The sequence below is a fragment of the Phytophthora sojae genome (assembly GCF_000149755.1).
Source record: "Phytophthora sojae unplaced genomic scaffold PHYSOscaffold_11, whole genome shotgun sequence".
Taxonomy (NCBI): Eukaryota; Oomycota; class Peronosporomycetes; order Peronosporales; family Peronosporaceae; genus Phytophthora; species Phytophthora sojae.
In genome coordinates this window covers 1,266,290-1,284,131 of record NW_009258125.1, presented here as the reverse complement: position 1 = coordinate 1,284,131, position 17,842 = coordinate 1,266,290, and the positions used below count along the sequence as shown (strand labels likewise).

The following is a 17,842-nucleotide window of genomic DNA, read 5'->3' as shown; positions in this document are numbered from 1 at the left end:
GACGACTACAGCGATGATGACATCGTTACGCCAATTGCTCCCAACAGCTCCAGTCGCATACGCGGTAGTCGGTCTAATACGGTGCACCGATCACGATTGTTCACGCCCTCGCAGATCGACCAACGTGGAGCTTTCGCACCCCCGCTAGCTCGAAGAACACTATTTTCGCCTGCACTAGCCAACCCGCTACCCGACCAAGCGACGAATACCAGAACACTATGCAGTGACGAGGCTGCGGCCGCCCTTACGCAGTCGGTCGCACTTACGCAGTCGGTCGCACTTACGCAGTCAGTCGCTCTTACGCAGTCGGTCGCTCTTACGCAGTCAACAAGCAGCGGAACCGTTTTCACGCGTGGTGATGAGCGCCAGCTTGTGCCACCGGTCGTGAGGCCACCCGGATCGGCAAGTGCAACAACACCGAGTCTACCAACTAGCGATCGTCTCGTATTTTCAGGGGGTAGCAGCGGCCGTCGTGGACTACCTTCAACTCCACAGTCGAGCACTCGACGCACCCACCACTCGCCGAGGGTGCTGTTTGGTTCAACCTGGGAGCATTAGCATATTTGACTTTGTTCACGCTAGCTAAGCCCGCAACACGATCCATATTTTCATTCCATTCACGCCTTCTTGATTACATATCATGCACTAGTTAGTCAATAGAGTCGGCGTCCTCATGCAAATGTGTATCAATGCATTGGCTTCAACCTCTTTCGAATTTCTTCTAGATACTGCCTCGGCTGATGGTATTTCTAGTAGCTTCCTCCGCTTCATTTTCTGATGAGAAGTTTTGGTTCTGCTGCGGACTTGGGTAGTTTCCTCCGCTGTCCGCTTACCAATGGACTTCATTATCCGTAATGGTTGAGCTCGGACTCAGCTTCGAATGTAGTGCGGGAGCTGTGCCCCCAATGAAGGTCGAGCGTGGCCATTACGGTAAGGTCGAGACGGCCTGAGAACCGCGAATCATGTTGGACGCCAGGCTGGCCACAGACTCGCTGCATATGCGAGTGAAGATCTTGAATGTGTCGGACACCCACCGGCCGTGAAACTGGATGGTGAGGGCATCGACACCAGCCCGATACATGTGTGTGGCCCCGCCCGAGCGAAGTGAGTGTGTGCTAAACTTGGAAGGGTCATGGCCAATTGAGACCGGCGCGGTGCGGATTGTGTTGGCTACTCCATTGGCGGATACCTCGCCGAGGCGGCCGTCTCCGTTCTCGTAGACTGCAATCGGCACATAACTGGGTAATGATCCATGGGCCTTGAGCATCAACAGAGCACCTAAAACAGGGCACAGAGACTTGTGTCCGGAGCGCCGCAGCATTCGTAGAGAAGGAGACCCTCGCTGGTTCGTTTTTGAGCCTCTCAGTCTCACGTGAACTGAAGCTGCTTGGATGGGGTCTAAGGTCGGCACGTCGCCGGCGTCGAGCACCGCTACATCGAACGCCCGGATTGCAAACCAGCGGAATCGACCAGCGCTCACAGACACGATCTCTGACCGGCGGAAGAGGAAGAAGAACGACATACACAGTGCCCCCCATAGAGTCTGATCCGCAGGGTTCCGGAGGCTCAGGCGTGTAAAGCAGGCTTCTAGAAGACGGATGGACACTGGGGCCTTGCGCTGGGGAAGTGTATCACGCCGGCTTATGCCCTTGAGAAGCATGCGAATCTGTGGATGGTCGTAGTGGAAGGTACGCCCCGTTGCGAGGAAGAAATGCCGCACACCCATAAGATACCCACTTATCGTTGAGCTCGAAATTTAACGACCCGACCCAACGCCATGCTGAAAGCCATGTAAAACAAACCCCGAGATGTGCTGTAGCTGACGAGCAGGTTCGACGTTGTCCATCCAAGGGTTGATGCCGCGTTAGGTGGTCCACTGCCGCCATTTCAAATAGGCCTTCGAGTATTTGTTGAGGGTAATATCTGCCACCGAATGCTCGCGCAAATATCGAGCCAAATCTTCGTTAGGCCGAGGCTGCTGATATCTGGTGTCACCTGCATCCAGTCACGTGTAAGGTTAGCAAATCGGTTAGCGTAATGTCGATCCGGGAGACGGGAGCCAGCATCAGCGATCACGTTGTCCACGCCCGCGATGTGAGATAAAGAAAATCGACAGCCGTAATGGTTTCCCAGTATCCGAGTAAGTGTATCACAAGTTGGGCGCGGGGATTCGTAGAACTCATTTTGTTCTGCCATGATACCGCCGAGGTGTTATCAATACGAAAGTGAACATGCACGGTAGGGTTCGATGCCGTCGCGAAGTTTCGCCATGACGCCGCCCACGTGTAGACCGCCATAGCGCACGACAAGAGTTCGCGATAATTGATGTCAAAATTGTTGTTTACTCCCGACCGGAATTCTCGAATGAGAGTCAGCTCTGCATCTGAGAATGAGAAAGTTAAGGCGCACTTGCGGCCCGATCGAGGGTACAAATTCCCGCATCAGATGCATCCATCTCCACAACGATGTGAGGGGGTGGAGAGGCCCTGAAATAAGACAAAGGGACTCCGTTCATCACGGGCAGCTTTAGAATTCTATACCACCACACCAGATCCTGTTTCATATCGACCGTGATTTTGATGAGGTGGCACCGGTGGAGGCGACCCTCTTGGGCCCGGAGCCGCTGTAGGAACGGCTGAGCCGCACGGACACAGGTAGCAATATGACGTAGGTAGATCGGAACTCGGAGCGTGCCAGAGCCTTTGCGTGAAAGGCCTTCGATACCCATTGCTGTGCTTTTAGGATTTTGGGGGCTAGCATAGACACCGTAGAATTTGTGGTATCGAAAACCAAGCCAAGTACCTTCTGCCGCGTACTCCAGCCAGTAAACTTCTCATCGTTTATGGCGTCCACTCCCAGGACCGTCATCATTGCGTGCCGGAGAGATAGCTCCGTGTCTTGGCAGTTAGATCCGATGTCTGCAGCCACACACACGTGATCGTCGACCCAATGGTAGTTAAAGAATCCATCTGGGTAAAGAATCCATCTGGGTAGCACTCGTTTCCTGTACGGCCGTGTAAGAACGCAATAGCCCGACCCGCAACACCGTAGAACGCAGGAGAACCCGTCCAGCCAAAACAAGCAGACAAGTCAATCACCAGGGCGTTGTCTTCGGGAATTGTTCCTGCGAACAACCGGGCGCATGAGCTATGTATTCCCAGATTCCGAAACGCGGAGGCAACATCACCCAGCAATAACTTAATGTCTGCGGAGGGAACTTCTTGGCCTGGTGTAGAATCTCTCGTGCAATGCGTTCAGCGGGTTCGTATTCTGTGTTTGGAATTGATGTCGTATCGGTGGTCGAGTTGACCGATTCTCCGTCGGGGTGTGATAGATCGTGGATAACCCTGCCGGAGGTAGATGGGTCGCCTTCGCCTTTATCAACTACGCCAAAAGGCGAGAGAAAGATGTCGATCCATAACTTAAGAATATCCAGTTCCAGAACAATGCATCGCCCCAAATCTTGCTCTTTGCGAATATTTTTCCGCAGCACGTTAAGTCGCCGTCGAGCGGATGGGTGGTTCTGAGGCGGGTGTGCCTGGCGGGGTAGCGGTTTGGTGCGGCGTCCCTGGATACCGTTATCCGCGATATTCAATAGCTGAGGGATATCCTTGAATTCCGAGCTGTTTGCCGTGAGTTAACCCGGAATTATGGCTTTGTTAGGTCGGTAGTCATCGCTCGTCTGGCCGCGTAACAGCTCCACGAATCGAGGGAGGGAATACCAGTCTTACGAACGAACTCCGACATCGCTTGTTGAAGGGGGCGATTGAGCTGGTAAGTGGGGGAATCGTCAGGGCCGGTGGCGATAGGGTACGGGTCCGTCGGAAAGTTAAGCCCCACCGAGGTGAAGGCGGCGGTGAGGGTCTTAGTACGAGTGTCCGAGCACAGACGCTGATGTCTGCGGCCAGCATCATGGAAAGCGGCAGACTCCGCCGGAGTTGGCGCGCGCCGTCGAGTTGGATCCCGGTGGAAATCTCCATCTGGAGGTCCCGGTGGACGCGCAGATTTTGAAGGCATCGAGTGACCAGTAGTTGTTGTTGCGGTCGGTACCCGCGCCGAAGGCTGACCTTCTGAGGCGTAGCCGTCAGAGAGGCCAGTCGACGGAGACGGTTGGATAGCGTGGGCTGATCCAGAGCAAGACGCTAGCGCCGATTGTGCTAGGTGGTTGCCGCTGACGGAAGCGTAGCTGTCAGTAAGGGCTGTACGTGTATGTGGTAATGATGGCTCGAAGCTAGGAGAGTCGACGGGTTGCACGCGTTTATTTGCGTTACTACTCTCAAGGTTGAAAGACCGAAGCGCGTTTGAGCCAATGGCGCCTCGGCAGCTTTAGCCGCGCTGGGGTCCGTAATGGGACCGTTTGTTGCCACCATATAAGCGATTAATGCAGGATTGGACTTCGCGGGGCAGAGGCGAGTCCCAGACGTGAGTGCGCTTCGAGTACGCGCACCGATCGACCGTGCCCCCGTGACACATCGATCCCCCAAAGAAACGTAAGCATGGTTCCGTTCCATCAGGACGGCGTGGGACTTGCCTGCGAATGTGCTCTGGAATCGGGTTGTAGGAGTTTGCTTGGGATCTGCGGTTGCCATCGGATGAGGCGTGGGCACTGGGGGCCGTGGCCGATCCAGTATGAGCCGTAGCGGCAGCGCGCAGGCATGCAACCTGGCTGGCCTGGATGTTTTGGAGAGCCAAGATCCAACTAAGTGACTCCGAGCTAATCTTGTGAACTTCACCCCAATAATCACGCCACCACGACGGGCTATCCGCAGCAAGATGATCCAGCGCGGCTCCCAGGAACGCATTGCTCAACTGGAGTGTTCTCTTCACGCGGATGGAGCTGTTGCTGGGGTCCTGACTGCGGTTGTCTGACACAAAGTGAATCAATCGCGAAATCAGCACATTCAGGTAGTCGAACCACAACTTGTTGCCGAAGCTCTTCAAACCGTATAGTGCTGATAGAATGTCGTCATATGACGTGCACTCGAGTGGGGTAGGAGGGGGTGTCGTCTTATTACTAAAATCCATCGTAAAACCAGAGTTATCAGACGTGTGTGCCAGGAGATCGTTTTCCAACAGCGGCATAAAATGCATGAGAGATAATCCACGAGAGCCAAGGCGAGCACTGAATAGAGCCATGAGAAGCGGGGGCGAGTCCTTGAAGAGCTTGCTAGCCGGTCCCCAGATCGACAAGATAAACTCCATTTGTGTCAACGACCTACCTAGTGCGCTAGTCAAAGCTGGGAACATCCTGCGCGAAATCAGCATATGAGACTGGGGGGGAACGTAGTCGCCTTTGGCGGAACGGCGTTGGTCTGGAAGGTTATCCAGTCGAAGCTCACGCAATTCGGGAGGCGGCGGTGGTGACGGGCCATGCGAGGATGGCAGTGTCCAACCGCCACCGGTGTAGCCTGCAGTAGGAGCGATGAGCGGCGGTGGGGCTTGAGCGGACAAGCGGCCTTGCAAGTCAACTACCATAGATTGCAGCTGGAGAACCTGGGCTGAGAGTGCCTCCACAGTATTACCAGCAACTACCGGGCGCGCAGGCCCGCCAGTGTATCCATAGTGTGCCGTATTCGAAGTTCCTCCAGGTTGGGCAGACGATTGGGCCGTCTGGGGGAGCTGATATCGGGCCAAAAACTCTTCCAGGTCGAAATCCACGCGATCGTCATGTTCGCCCCACGTTCCAGATGGAATCTGGTGCCCGTGGGCCGAAGAATGTTCAGCAAGCCTACTCACAGAGGCGCTGGTCGCAGTAGACTCGCCGCGAGAGGGCATAGCCGAATTCGTTGGAGAGGGCTGTGTTGTCGTTAAATCTACCACCGCTTCCTGGTTGCTCGCACAGTTTAACGCACGCCCGCCTACGACTTCGCTCACCGACACTAGATTCGTACTGCCCTCCGTAGCCCGAGGCTGGGTGGACACAGACGGTGAGGTATCTGCAGGATAGTTCTCCTGATCACCTTCGGTCGTTGATGGTGGATCCGCCGCCAGCGTGACCGCCCGCCGAATGGACAGCGCAGCGGTTTGATGGTCGACCGTCTTCCGAACTTTGCGCTTGCCTGGGGCCTGGCGTCTCGGTGCCGGTTCTTGCCCCTTTGCGTTCGCTCCTGGAGACGACTGGGAAGCGACGACGAGGTCCGCTGGATCACCCGTGGGGCCGACCTCCACCGACGATCCTTCGCTCGATGCCGTGCGACTAGCTGGGGGAACTGGGGCGTCGCTCGCGTTGCGCTTCTGGAGACGTTTGCTGGCTCGCGTGGGCTCCGACTGCCGCGTACGGCGCACCACACGGCCGGTTGACGGCAGACTACGCTGCCCTTGAGACGGCGAAGGCCCCGCCGCGGCTGCCGCAGAGTCGCTAGAGGTCTCAGGGGCGGATTCGCCTACGGAGCTAGCAGGGGCACCAGCTGTGTCGGCGCTGGCTGCGATAGCGCGAGGGCGAGCAGGCGACGACTTGGACGCGCGGCGTGCCATAGCGGTTGGAGAAGAGGTGGTCGGTTTTTAGCACTCTTTGTCGGACTTGGAGAGAAGAGAACTGCCGAGCCTGAGGGGCCGTTCTTGTCGGGGGGGGGGGGGTCAGGCTGTTGGTTGCCCCCGCCTCGGAAACCACTATTATTGTCTTTGCCGCGAATGTACCTTGTTCATGATAGGGGTAGACTTGATGGTGCTTGTCGGACGTGACGGCATATTCGTCGTCGCGCTACTCGAGCCTTGATCATTCGTGCACGTAGCCGAGGATGTTCGATTTGCTCTTGCCGGCCTCACCACCCTGTTTCAGCGTGCACACAACCTTTCTGTGCTTGTGCGTGGTGAAACTGCGTGTGGACCTGTGGCCATGGCGGTCGCAGAACACTTTGGTGACCTTAGTGGTGGCGAACGTGCTAGGGGTGAAAGAGAGGTGGAGGGCTAAACCGCTTTTGCCCTGACTAATCCGAGTTCAAATATTGCAAACGCCAGCTCGTCTTGCTCTTCTTATAATCATAGAGCTTCACATCAGTTAGCTCACATATTCAGTGCATCGCGCCGTACCCGCCGAAACAGCTTCTGTAAGCAGTCTGAGTGGCCTTGTCGCAGTCCATCGTCTCGGGCCGAAAAGCAGAAGTGCAGGTACACGATGGCTTCCTTGATGACATCCAGCGGGCGTTTGACTACTGCGTTGCGGAGTCGTTGCTGATCAGCTTGAATGTGGGGCGATGTACGCGTCGTAGAGCACCTTGGGCCTATTTTTGGGAGCCCCGTGGCCAGCGTTGCGTCGGCGCCGTTCACGTCCTGGCCGAGCAACGAGCTGGTGCCGAGCGACGCGTAGATCTAGGGAAGAGATTCCAGTCTGGGACCGGAGAACGCAGCAGGCTGGCATTGTGTGGGAAGCTGATATGAGCAAAAGCTTGCTCTTCCAGAAGTTAAGATGCTTAAGACAAAATTTAAGTATTACGATACACAAATGATACACAAAGGTAATACCATCGTTATTAAATGTCTAAAATTAATAATACCAGATATTAGGAGTTATAAACTTGGTAAGAAACAACACTAATCCCAACAGACAACCTATACAGCACCCTTCTTATGTTAGACAAGCATTTGAATTTGAATTTGTTGCGGTTTAATCGGCTACCTACTCTCGGAGACGCATCTCCGCCTACGGTGATCGTGTCGCTAGATCTCTAGGATATGAGCCCGCGGAATGCGCCCAATATGTTAGACAAGCAACAAGAAACTTCACGCTGCCAATAATTCCAATACTAAGGTTGGGAGGGGTACTGTACTAAATTTTCAGTGGAGAGTGAGGTATTATAAGAGGGTGGGGTACTATTGTAAATCCGCACCCAAAGTAATCAAAAATGAGAGGTGGGGTACTAATTGAGGGTAGGGCGCAATTAGAGGTTTTACAGTACTTCGATAGACTACACTCATTAGCAGAGAAAGCGAGCCCAAGAGCAAGTGACCATGGCCCGAAGGTGAGACCAGTTGGCACTGATTATTGCAACGCTACGGTGGTGCACATCGGTATGCCTCGATGTTACTGGCGCCCAACGCTAACATCGTAATTTATCGCAGTGCGGAATATAAAGTAGCAATTCTTTACCGTTAGACGTTGATTGCGCGTGACGTCGCTATTTTATGTTGAAACACAACGAGGAGCTCGCGCTGTGAGCTTGCGTTTAGATCCTTAAGCAAAATCTCCACGGCAGTTTCTTCGTAATATCAAGTCTGTAGAATCTACTGCTTCAATCTACAGTGTAGATTGAAGCTTCACGCGCTGACCCTATCTTATGCCGCTCGAGTCGCCAATTTAAGACGACGCCGATGCATTTGCCCGCGCACTGATTCGACAACATGTCGTACCGTAGAAACGATCATTTCCTCTCATCACTATCTGTCCTATTGGAATGCGCGCGCGAAAGCCCACCTAGAGGTAGACATTATTGTTCCTTCTCGCCAGAATCCTCGCCATTGTCGGAGAGCGTTGACAGGCCGTTTAACTAAAGCGTGAACGCTTTCATTCGTTTAAGATGAAGCGCTAAACGTGTAGTAAAACAAACAGCCTGGCCAGGGGCCGCCTTCGCAGTGTTCTCCCTCTCCACGCCGGCAGAAGTAATCGCTCGAGCGCCTGAATTTGCATATTAATACCTACGATCGTTATGACTCATAAGTTATGAGTACGTAAGGGACGTGGTCTGGTGCGGCAGGTGTTCAAGTCTTGGCCAGTTGAAACACGCCGATTAACCATACATGCGCCTGAACGCCGCTTATACGAAGAGATAGGTCGTATAGACTATATGGTACATCATTGTAGACGTCATTCGCAGTCTTTCGATACCCTTTCCACCCTTTGAACGTCTAAAACTGTCATCTCTCTGCATGTTCTGCGGCTTCAACGCGCCGAACATGTTCGCACTCTATTCCTCGACGTGTCCGAGAAGCTTGTCTTCATCACTCGCCGTGTGGTAGTGTCGAAGATATAACTTGTCCTCGCCAGCGAGAACATCGAGAAAAGATTATTGTGGTTTTCAAATATTTTGCCGCCCGATTTGACGTGTTATCTCGGAGTCCGATTTATATAAAATGGAACTCCTACATGATCGGTTAGTCCAATTTAGCTATATCTGGCCTGAGTTAGCAGCATAAGGCTCAAAGGGGAGGCATTCCAAGCTGGCAAATGGCCAGCTTGTGAGGTGAGGAGGTATGGCCAGTGGCCATACCTCCTCACCTCTCATGACGCATTAGAACTGCAAGACATTGGGGACAATAGTACACTGTATATAGCCACTTCATAGCACTATGGCCAGCTAAATCACCTGTGTGATCATCTACGGCCGCTGCAACCTCGATCTGAGAGCGCCCCAGACATGTTTTCGCGGCGGTCCATTTTGCCGGCGAAAAGCGGCATTTCTGGCCCCTGCTTCGCAACTCGCAGCCCCCAGACGCAAATCGGGCCCGATATATCGGGTCATGGACGGGTGGTCGATTTGCCAAAACGGATGAAAGCCACAATAAAAGCTAGTGTAAAAGGGATGATCACCGTGTACGATACAAAAACGGATGGGAGCCTTGTGCAAATCAGTCAAAGGATGAATGCCTCGTGTGCGTCCAGTACAGGCAAGCTGCGCTCGATGATACGAGGTCTTTGGATGGCATTATGCTTGCCCCTTGTGTAAGACTTCATTTTGACCCGCAGAAGTCCCACCGAACCCATTTATCACGGTGGTGGCCTCCCTAGGAGGCTTCCACCTGTGGAATCTCGTAGGACGTAATTATCAAGCTGAACGCTAGAACCAGCTAGAGGAAAAGGCTATCAGCTTTCCTGAGTAGGAAATGAACGTATTTGAATAGAAGCGATACCAGTCGCTTGCATTCCGTGTGTCCTAAGGCCCATTTTGGCTTCTTCACTACGCGTTCAATAAAATACACGAATAAACACAAAGCAAGTCATCCCTCTTCATAAAAAACACACGGAAGTCCACCACTTGAAGGTCTGCACTAGGACTTCAGCCTTTTCACACTAGATTTTAATCCGCACCCCGAGAACATCAGAGGAGTGAAGCTCGTTTGACACACCGATTTGCTGTGCTTGTGACACTGCTGTGCCACAAAGAGGACGGCCGCTAGAACCACAAGGGCCGTGTTGGAGAGACGCATGGCTGGCTGTTGGTTGGATGGTCTTTCTCTGCTTAGTGCTGGGTCCACTCAGCTCTGGTGATATACTGATTCTCTTGCTTTTGCACGCGCGGCTGCTATACCTCTTTGTGCTCTTACTCTTACTCGAACTCAAGCCCGCACAACTACAACTGCTCGCTTTCCTAATGCTGTTACGTGTCAGCGCCTCCGGCTTGCTTCTATGTCTTGCGCTCCTGCTCAAGATGCATTATTTCGGCGCTCATGCAGCTAGCTGCCCGTGCTTCGCTCGGTCAAATAAAGACATCACTTGCCCATACAGCGAGCCGCACGAAGCAGCATGCCGTTCAATTCTGGTCGCTGCGCGCAGCACTCTCGGAATAAAACAGCACCCTGAGCGGCGCCGGTGTGGCGCACATCCAACAGCTTTGATTGGCTGCGTAGAACACACCACCCGCGCATACTCAAACCAAGATGCGGATGTGTTCTACTCGAAGGGACGCCCTGAAACTGTCACCCGGTGACAGCTCTGAGGGGTCGCCGTAACAAAAGTAGGGAAACTTGCTGGCTTTCCGCGCAGTCGCATGCGTTTTAGTTCTATTTGGATGGGTTCATCTTTCTAAACCATAGTAAGCTCAAGTGAGCCCGGAATCCATATTTGCGCGGCCCTGGGATTGGCTGCTGATGGATCGCAGACGCAACTTAAGTAAAGAAGTTTCCGCGACCGCACGTTACCGCTCAAGTTTAATTTCGGTGGTGCGACGCTATGTTGAGTGCGGAGCGCATGAACTTGAGCGGGAGAGTACCGTTGTTGCCTGTTCAAGTATGCAAAAGTATCGAGTACCTAACCTGGGAAATGTTGACACGAGTCTACGTTTCTAAATTCTGTCGCAGATTTTTTTTCGCTGTCCCATGCGAGTCGCCAAGTATAGCGGGGCAAGTGAGCGCGATATGGTGTACTTGCACACAGGTGTTTTTTACGTTAGAAATTGCGAAAAGCATAGTGAAGCTAAATGAAGCGCTCCGATCGCGACCATATTGAAACGCAGTGTTTCTTTCATAAAAAACATTCACAAATTTGGCGAACCGACTCTGCAAACACCCTGTGCTGTCAGCTTAAGAGCTGAGAGAATACATGCACGTTGGTCACAGTGATTACTGTGTGTGTTGGCAACGACTGCAGCTCGACAGCGCGACTGACAGCAGAATACGACGACTGCATCAGCCATAATCGCTGCGGCATCAACAACGGCACCGCATAATCAGCGCCAGTGGTTGGTGCTGAGGAGCTAGAGGACGTAGCCTTGTCTAACTGCTACAGTAATTGAACTCACTTCGCAGCCTGCTCAGCAAATTGAGGCGTAAAGACCGCGAAATCCGACGAGTGCTCGCTCTTTCCAGCGTTCAATCGCTAGTTCGACGTAACAAATTAAAGCAATATCCTCAGCAGGAAAATAATTTCCTATGTCGCTTGCGACAGATTGTCATCGGTCTTGACCCTGAAGTAGACTGAGGACGGGAATCCTGATAAGTATGTACACTAAAATCTCACGTCAATATAAATTCTACCGGGATCTCGTAGTTGCGTCCGTTGGTTTCAACTGAAGCTAACAACGTTCACTCAGCTGGTATTTATCCACGTGGATAGTCCACAGCGTCAACAAATCGCGCAATTTCTGCGACTGGATCTGGAATTCTTCCTCAATTTTGAAAGAGTCTCCTCTACCCGGTAAAACCAACTAGATACTGTTACGTAGATGCAGACTCTTGAGCTGGGACTCACAGTTAATATCAACTTTCCCGACCCTAGGCGCGAAGAAGCCCTAACTACTGTTTTTCAGTCACTAAAGTTTCCTCGTAACTACGATGGAGCTGGTTACAATGTAACCCGTCTCACGTAACTTGTTCAACTGATAACGTAACCCGGTCAAAGAAAAGATACAGACGCGATGGAATTGCTCGAGGAGCGGTGGGGGGGTTCTAGCGCGATGGACGAGCGTGTTACGCGGTCGCATCAGCTACAGCTAGTCGGGGGGGTATGGAGGAGGTCTGGGCGCAGCAGCGACGCCTCCTTATTGTGCGTCCCCCTGCTCGATTCGAGGGCACAAACGTCGAGAAAGAATTAAGCAAAAAGAAGGAACAAGAATTTCTAGCCCAGCTCCATGAGTTTCGAGAGGCTCTGGCTCTTTTGGCTGCTGTGGGTCACGTGGATAAAGGGGCGTGGAGATACTCGCTGGATCATCACTGTGACGTGAATCTCGAGGTGGAGGGCGATGAAATCTTCGAGGAAGAAATCCCCGTTCGATTCCAACTGGATCTGTGGAAAGGGAGGACGAAATACACGTATCCCAAGAAGCTAAAGGACGACCTCGTGAGGTGGTTCGGTACCGCGCAGCGAACGGAGGCGAGCGAAGATTTTCTCGAGACGCTGCAGCAGATCGCAGACGTGGCTGGAAATTTACCGACGGATGAGCCAGGCGTGGACCTCGTGATCCCCGTGGCTGTGTGTTTTTCTCTTGTCATCACAGATGCGATACGAAGGCGCTGGAAGATATTTGGATCGCGGAAATGGTCGTTCAGAAGAAGTGGGAGGCGTTTGATGACGTCGACGTCAGGCCTGGATCGCTGCGCTGCACTTACAAGCTGGAGCCGATGGATGTCAACTTTGGATATCTCAAGTTTTCGAGCGAAAGAGTGTATTTATTGAAGACGTTGGTTCGAGACAACGTCCGGTTCTCGTACCTGTCGCTTAGGTCTTGTTTGGTCGACGAACTAGACGAAGATGCGTTTGTTGCCACTCCGAAGTTTGGGGAGCTGATGAGGTGCATCTTTAACTGTGAAGGACGCCCTTGCGAACATGGCAACACGAGTTACCAATCGGATACGATACTGCGTGAGATGTCGCCGCTACAAATCGGCTCGATTGACCTCAATTGTGTATATAGCCGCATGTACGCAGGCAATGATAACGATTTTGAGGCTATGTGCTCAGCTGTGGTGACCAACCAGGCAACCAAGAACCTTTCGATACACATATATTTGGACGGAGACGTCAGTGGCATCAGTGGTGGTGTGCACATGTGGAAGTGGCTTGCTTACGCTTTCTTCTCGAAGCGAGCTCGACAATCCTCAGCGATCGAGTCGCTGGCATTAGCTGGAGTTGATAGTATTAGTGTCGCAAACATGGAAGCATTTGTGTCCACCCTATCATCAAACCACCCGGAAGAAGACCTCTGTGGCTGTCCACGTGGCCGAGTTCCAGAACGAGATGCAACGCTCAAGGAGAGAAGTCCTATTTACTGGTGTCTTACGAGCAGTGGTGAGCCGGATGACGACTTCGACCCGCTCGTGTTCAACGCTCCAATACACTCAGTTCGGACCTTCACCGATGACGGGGAAAGTAACTTGGTAAACGCGATGGTTCCGGGTTTTGGCAGATGCCTGGTCAAGCGCAGTGATGTCGTGTTCGAAAGAACCGAGGCAGCACTAGCAGCTAATCAAGGCGGCATATCGTCACTGTTCCTTGTAAGTCGCGAAGGAGAGGGCTTCAGTTCCGGTGGTTTGCAACTTCTCTTAGGTTCGGTGGGGATGTCGCTGAAGAAGTTGACGCTGAAGGGACCAGAACTCGAGATTGATACGAACATGGTTTTACGCAGCTGCCCCAACCTGGAAGAGCTGGCGCACTACAGAAGTCGAGTCGAGATCCGACTCAACGTTTGTAGCTACCAAGCGAGCTCGGGGCCTATTCCGGTGGTGGACGGTGACTGGGATGACATTGGTGGGTTAGTGAGGCGGTTAAGCGACACCAGTTCACCGCTTGCCAAATGCGCTCGACGGCTGCGGCTCTGTCTGTGGGACCAGAACGACAGAGAGGACGATGATGATCAAATAGCCTCGGGTGACGTTGATAAAATCGCAAATATGCTGGAGGTGAACCACACTCTCGAGTACCTTGACGTGGTTGTGCCAGCATGTTCTCCTGCTGAATTCAACAAGTTGCGTAAGTTTCATCGGACACCGGGTAGTCGAGCTCTTAAACTCCCAGCAGCATGCAAGGCTGCGTTTCTGAGTGTGTTTCCGGGCTACATACTGAACTTTACAACCAAAAGAGGGCGTACGGACGCTGCATCCTGCAGATTGGATGAATATGTGCAGACCAACATTATTGCGTTTGCTGCTGCCCCCGGTCTCCGTCAAGTATACGTTCGCAGTCCGAGAGCTTATAAGGAAGCCGACGATGACACTGCAGTCCTCATTTAACGAGAAGTACCAATTCAGTGAAAAAAACATGAATTTTAACTTTGATAAATTATGTGATTGAAAATGTTTTCTTTTTCCTCAGTCAGCTAATGGTTAGCATGGGCGGATCGTGGTGTTTTGGTTATTTAGGTTAGTACAATGCTGCACCACAAGCAGAAATAATCGAAAACTGGGAGCTGTAGGATTTTTTATTTCATTGTAAATTGGATTTTACATGTAGACTAGCTACGCACGCGCTTTATCCAGACGATACCAAGTTTCTTTGGTTTCATCCGTCGCGAAGACGAAGATACAGACGTTCTTCTCATCGAGGACTGCATGCCGGAGTAACGCTCAAAAGCCCAACTCGTAATTGTCATTGGGATATACGCGACTTGAGCGACTCAACATCATTAAATGGGTACTTGCGAACCATTGACTTCGCCAGTCTCCCCCGCTCTGCGGGCATATACTTGACGGAGCACAGGAGGAGCAGCAAACGCGAGTATGTTGGACAGCACATGTTCGTCCAACCTGTACGACACTGCGGTACGTCCAGAATCCGCGCGCTCTCGTTTGTTTCCCGTAGGATTGGACGGGGCTGGGGGCGAAAACACGCTCAAAAACGCAACTTTAGACGCTGTCGAGAGTCGAAGAGCTAGGTTTACCGGAGTTCTGTGATGTTTTCGCAAATCGACCGTGTCGACAGCGACATCAGGCGGCAAAACAACGTCGAGGTACTCGAGATTGTCGTTCGCCTCTAGCATACGTATGATCGCTCGAGTTGTGCGGTCCATTCCGTCCCAGAAGACTTGGTGCAGTACGCGAAGCCGCAGACGTCGAGCACACTTAGCAAGCGGTGAACTGACATCACTCAACCTTTGCAGTAGCTCTGCCACATTATCCCAGTCACATTCAAGCGCTGGAAGAGGCTGTTTGCTCGCTTGATAGCTACCAAAGTTGAATCGGATCTCGACTTGACCTTTGCAGAGAGCTAGCACTTCCAAGTTGGGGCAGCTACCCACAATCGCGTTGGTGTCAACCGCAAGGCTTGGTCCATTTAGCGTCAAGAATTTCAATGACTACCCAACATCAGCAAGGAGAAGTGGTAATCCAGTGGGCGCCGTCTCCTCTTCCTCGCTAAACCCCAGGAATAGTGAAAAAACTCCGCCTTGAGTAAATGTTGGTGCCGTTGTGTCTTCAGAAAACTCGAGATCACTACGTTTGACCAGACAGCGGCCAAAACCCGGAACCAATGCGTCCACTGATCCACTGCTTCCGTCATCGCTGAAAGTACGGACCGAACGTATAGGAGAGTCGAACACGAGCGGGTCGAAGTCCTCGCTGAGTTGGCCATCGCCTGTAAGCCGCCAGAAAATCGGACTTCCTTCCTTGAGTGTTGCATCTCTTTCTGGAATTTGGCCACGCGGACTACCAAAAAGGTCTTCTTCTGGGTGATCCGAAGCTACGATGGACGCGAAGGCTTCGACGTCTGCCATACTTAGGCTGTCAATTGAGGTGAGTGCCAATGTCTCGAGCGCCGAAGATTCACGCGCTCGCTTGGAGAAGAACGCGTAAGCGACCCATTTCCACTTTTGTGGGCTCTCGGCGTGTTCGTCTGGGTTAACTTGCATGTACATCGAAATCTTCTTGGTAGTCTGGTTACTCACTAGAGCCGAGCACATTGCCGCAAAGTCGCTGCCGGTGTCGCAATTCAGATCAATCGCCCCAAATTGTAAAGGAGATGACTCGTCCACAGTCGTATCTGGGTAGTAGCTCGTGTAGGTAAGCTCGCGAGTACGCCGCTCGCTGTCGAAGATGCATCCCATCAACTCCCCGAACTTCTGTGTGGCAGTAAACCGATCTTGGCGAAGTCTGACGACCAAGCTCGTTCAGATGGACAGGTACGAGAACGTAACGTCGTCCAGCGCCAGCGTCTTCATCAAGTCCACCATCTCGGACGTGATCTGCGAGTCTCCAAACTCCACAACCATCGGCTCCAGCTTAAAGGTACATCGCAGCGATCCAGACGGAACTTCCAAGTGTCTCGTTAAACCATCAAACGTCTCCCACTCCTTCTGAGCCACCATCTCCGCCGTCCAAATATCTTCCAGCGGCATCAGGTCCCCACTGATCGTTGCAAACTTACCAACAATAGCCGAAAAGTACACCTTCACTGGAATCACAACGTCCACGCCGGGCTTGTTCATGGGTAAATTACCCGCCACATCTGCGATCTGCTGCAGCGTCTCCAGAAAATCCTCGCTCGCTTCTGTTCGCTGCGATATCCCAAACCACCGGACGAGGTCGTCTTTTAGCTGTTTGGGAAACGTGTATTTTGTCCTCCCTTTCAGCAGATAGAGCTGGAATCGAACTGGAATTTCTTCCTCAAAAACTTCTTCGCCCTCCACCCCGAGATCCACGTCACAGTAATGCCCCAGCAAGTATCTCCACCCGGACCTATCCACGTGCCCCACAGCGGCCAAAAGAGCCAAAGCTTCTCGAAAGTACTGAATTTCGACCAAAAAGTCGTCCACCGATCCTCTGGTGACTCCATTGTCCGCCAATTGACTTGGTAGGTCACACCTTACTGTAACCTGTACCGGTTACGTTGTTTGGGTAAGGTTATACCGGACCCTAACCAAATGACTCATTTTTTTGGGACGGGTTGGCTCAAAAAGAACCAGAAGAAATCTTTTGACGAAGATGGACCAACGCTGGGAGTTCCTCGCTCCGTGGTGGAAGGCGTTAAAGCCCTGCATTAGCTTCACCCTTCCAGAGACTGCCACCGCTGATGAGTATGTCTGGCAAGTCCCTGACATCGTTCTCAAAGTGACCATGGCAACCCGCCGAGGCTCGAGCCAAAATGAAGGAACTTTCCGGAAAAAATTCCAAATGGTGCAGGAGGCGCTGGCGCTGCTCGTAGCAGTCGAACACGCAGACTACCTCGTGTACGACGACATCCTCACTTATGGTTGCGGGATCACGCGAAGCAGATCTGGAGAAGAACTCGACGCGGCGTGGATAGCGGCCAAGTTCTTGCTCGATGTGGATGTGAACAGGTTCGAGAACGAGACCGACGACGAGGCTATCGCGTATGATCTCGTCCGTCTCTGCGGCACGCATCAGCGTGAACACCCCAGCGAGGAATACCTGGCGGCTTTGAGTCAGGTCGCAGCTCTTGACAAGAACTTCGAGCCAGGGGAGCCGGGCGTGGATATCAAAATTCCGGTGAAACTGCAGTTTTCAAGCCACACCAGAGTAATATCCGACTTGGCCTCACGTGATGACGCCAAGAAACTATCAGATATCGCAAAGGCGGACGCGAGACGCAGTGGGCGGCATACGCTGAGGGTGAGGAGGAAAGGGCTTTGGAGCCAGGGACACTTCGCTGTACGACAGACGTCTACTGAGCAGTAATGACCAAGGCCGTATTAGGTACCCTCTCGGACATGCTCTTACAGATCAAAATTCTCAAGTTACGGGG

General features: G+C 52.5%; 6 protein-coding genes across 6 annotated transcripts; 2 read left to right on the top strand and 4 right to left on the bottom strand.

The window, feature by feature from the left end:
* Window positions 1-925: 925 nt before the first annotated feature.
* PHYSODRAFT_340051 (hypothetical protein) lies at window positions 926-1,726 on the bottom strand (the record flags this gene model as incomplete). The annotated part of the gene is made up of 1 exon (XM_009538110.1): window positions 926-1,726. One exon carries the CDS (start codon window positions 1,724-1,726, stop codon window positions 926-928), a length of 801 nt encoding a protein of 266 aa, XP_009536405.1.
* A 2,600-nt stretch (window positions 1,727-4,326) lies between these two features.
* PHYSODRAFT_525964 (hypothetical protein) lies at window positions 4,327-5,202 on the bottom strand (the record flags this gene model as incomplete). Its single annotated transcript, XM_009538109.1, has 1 exon — window positions 4,327-5,202. One exon carries the CDS (start codon window positions 5,200-5,202, stop codon window positions 4,327-4,329), a length of 876 nt encoding a protein of 291 aa, XP_009536404.1.
* Window positions 5,203-5,728: 526 nt separating this feature from the next.
* On the bottom strand, window positions 5,729-6,474 carry PHYSODRAFT_254090 (hypothetical protein; the record flags this gene model as incomplete). The annotated part of the gene is made up of 2 exons (XM_009538108.1): window positions 5,729-5,796; window positions 5,853-6,474. 2 exons carry the CDS (start codon window positions 6,472-6,474, stop codon window positions 5,729-5,731), a joined length of 690 nt encoding a protein of 229 aa, XP_009536403.1.
* A 6,174-nt stretch (window positions 6,475-12,648) lies between these two features.
* On the top strand, window positions 12,649-14,376 carry PHYSODRAFT_526619 (hypothetical protein; the record flags this gene model as incomplete). Its single annotated transcript, XM_009538107.1, has 1 exon — window positions 12,649-14,376. A coding segment is annotated over one exon (1,728 nt), but the record flags the coding sequence as incomplete, so codon positions are not given.
* Window positions 14,377-14,768: 392 nt separating this feature from the next.
* Window positions 14,769-16,565, bottom strand: PHYSODRAFT_306239 (hypothetical protein; the record flags this gene model as incomplete). The annotated part of the gene is made up of 3 exons (XM_009538106.1): window positions 14,769-15,405; window positions 15,442-16,230; window positions 16,264-16,565. 3 exons carry the CDS (start codon window positions 16,563-16,565, stop codon window positions 14,769-14,771), a joined length of 1,728 nt encoding a protein of 575 aa, XP_009536401.1.
* A 496-nt stretch (window positions 16,566-17,061) lies between these two features.
* Window positions 17,062-17,775, top strand: PHYSODRAFT_340047 (hypothetical protein; the record flags this gene model as incomplete). Its single annotated transcript, XM_009538105.1, has 1 exon — window positions 17,062-17,775. The coding sequence occupies one exon, from the start codon at window positions 17,062-17,064 to the stop codon at window positions 17,773-17,775; it is 714 nt and encodes a 237-aa protein (XP_009536400.1).
* Window positions 17,776-17,842: the final 67 nt, after the last annotated feature.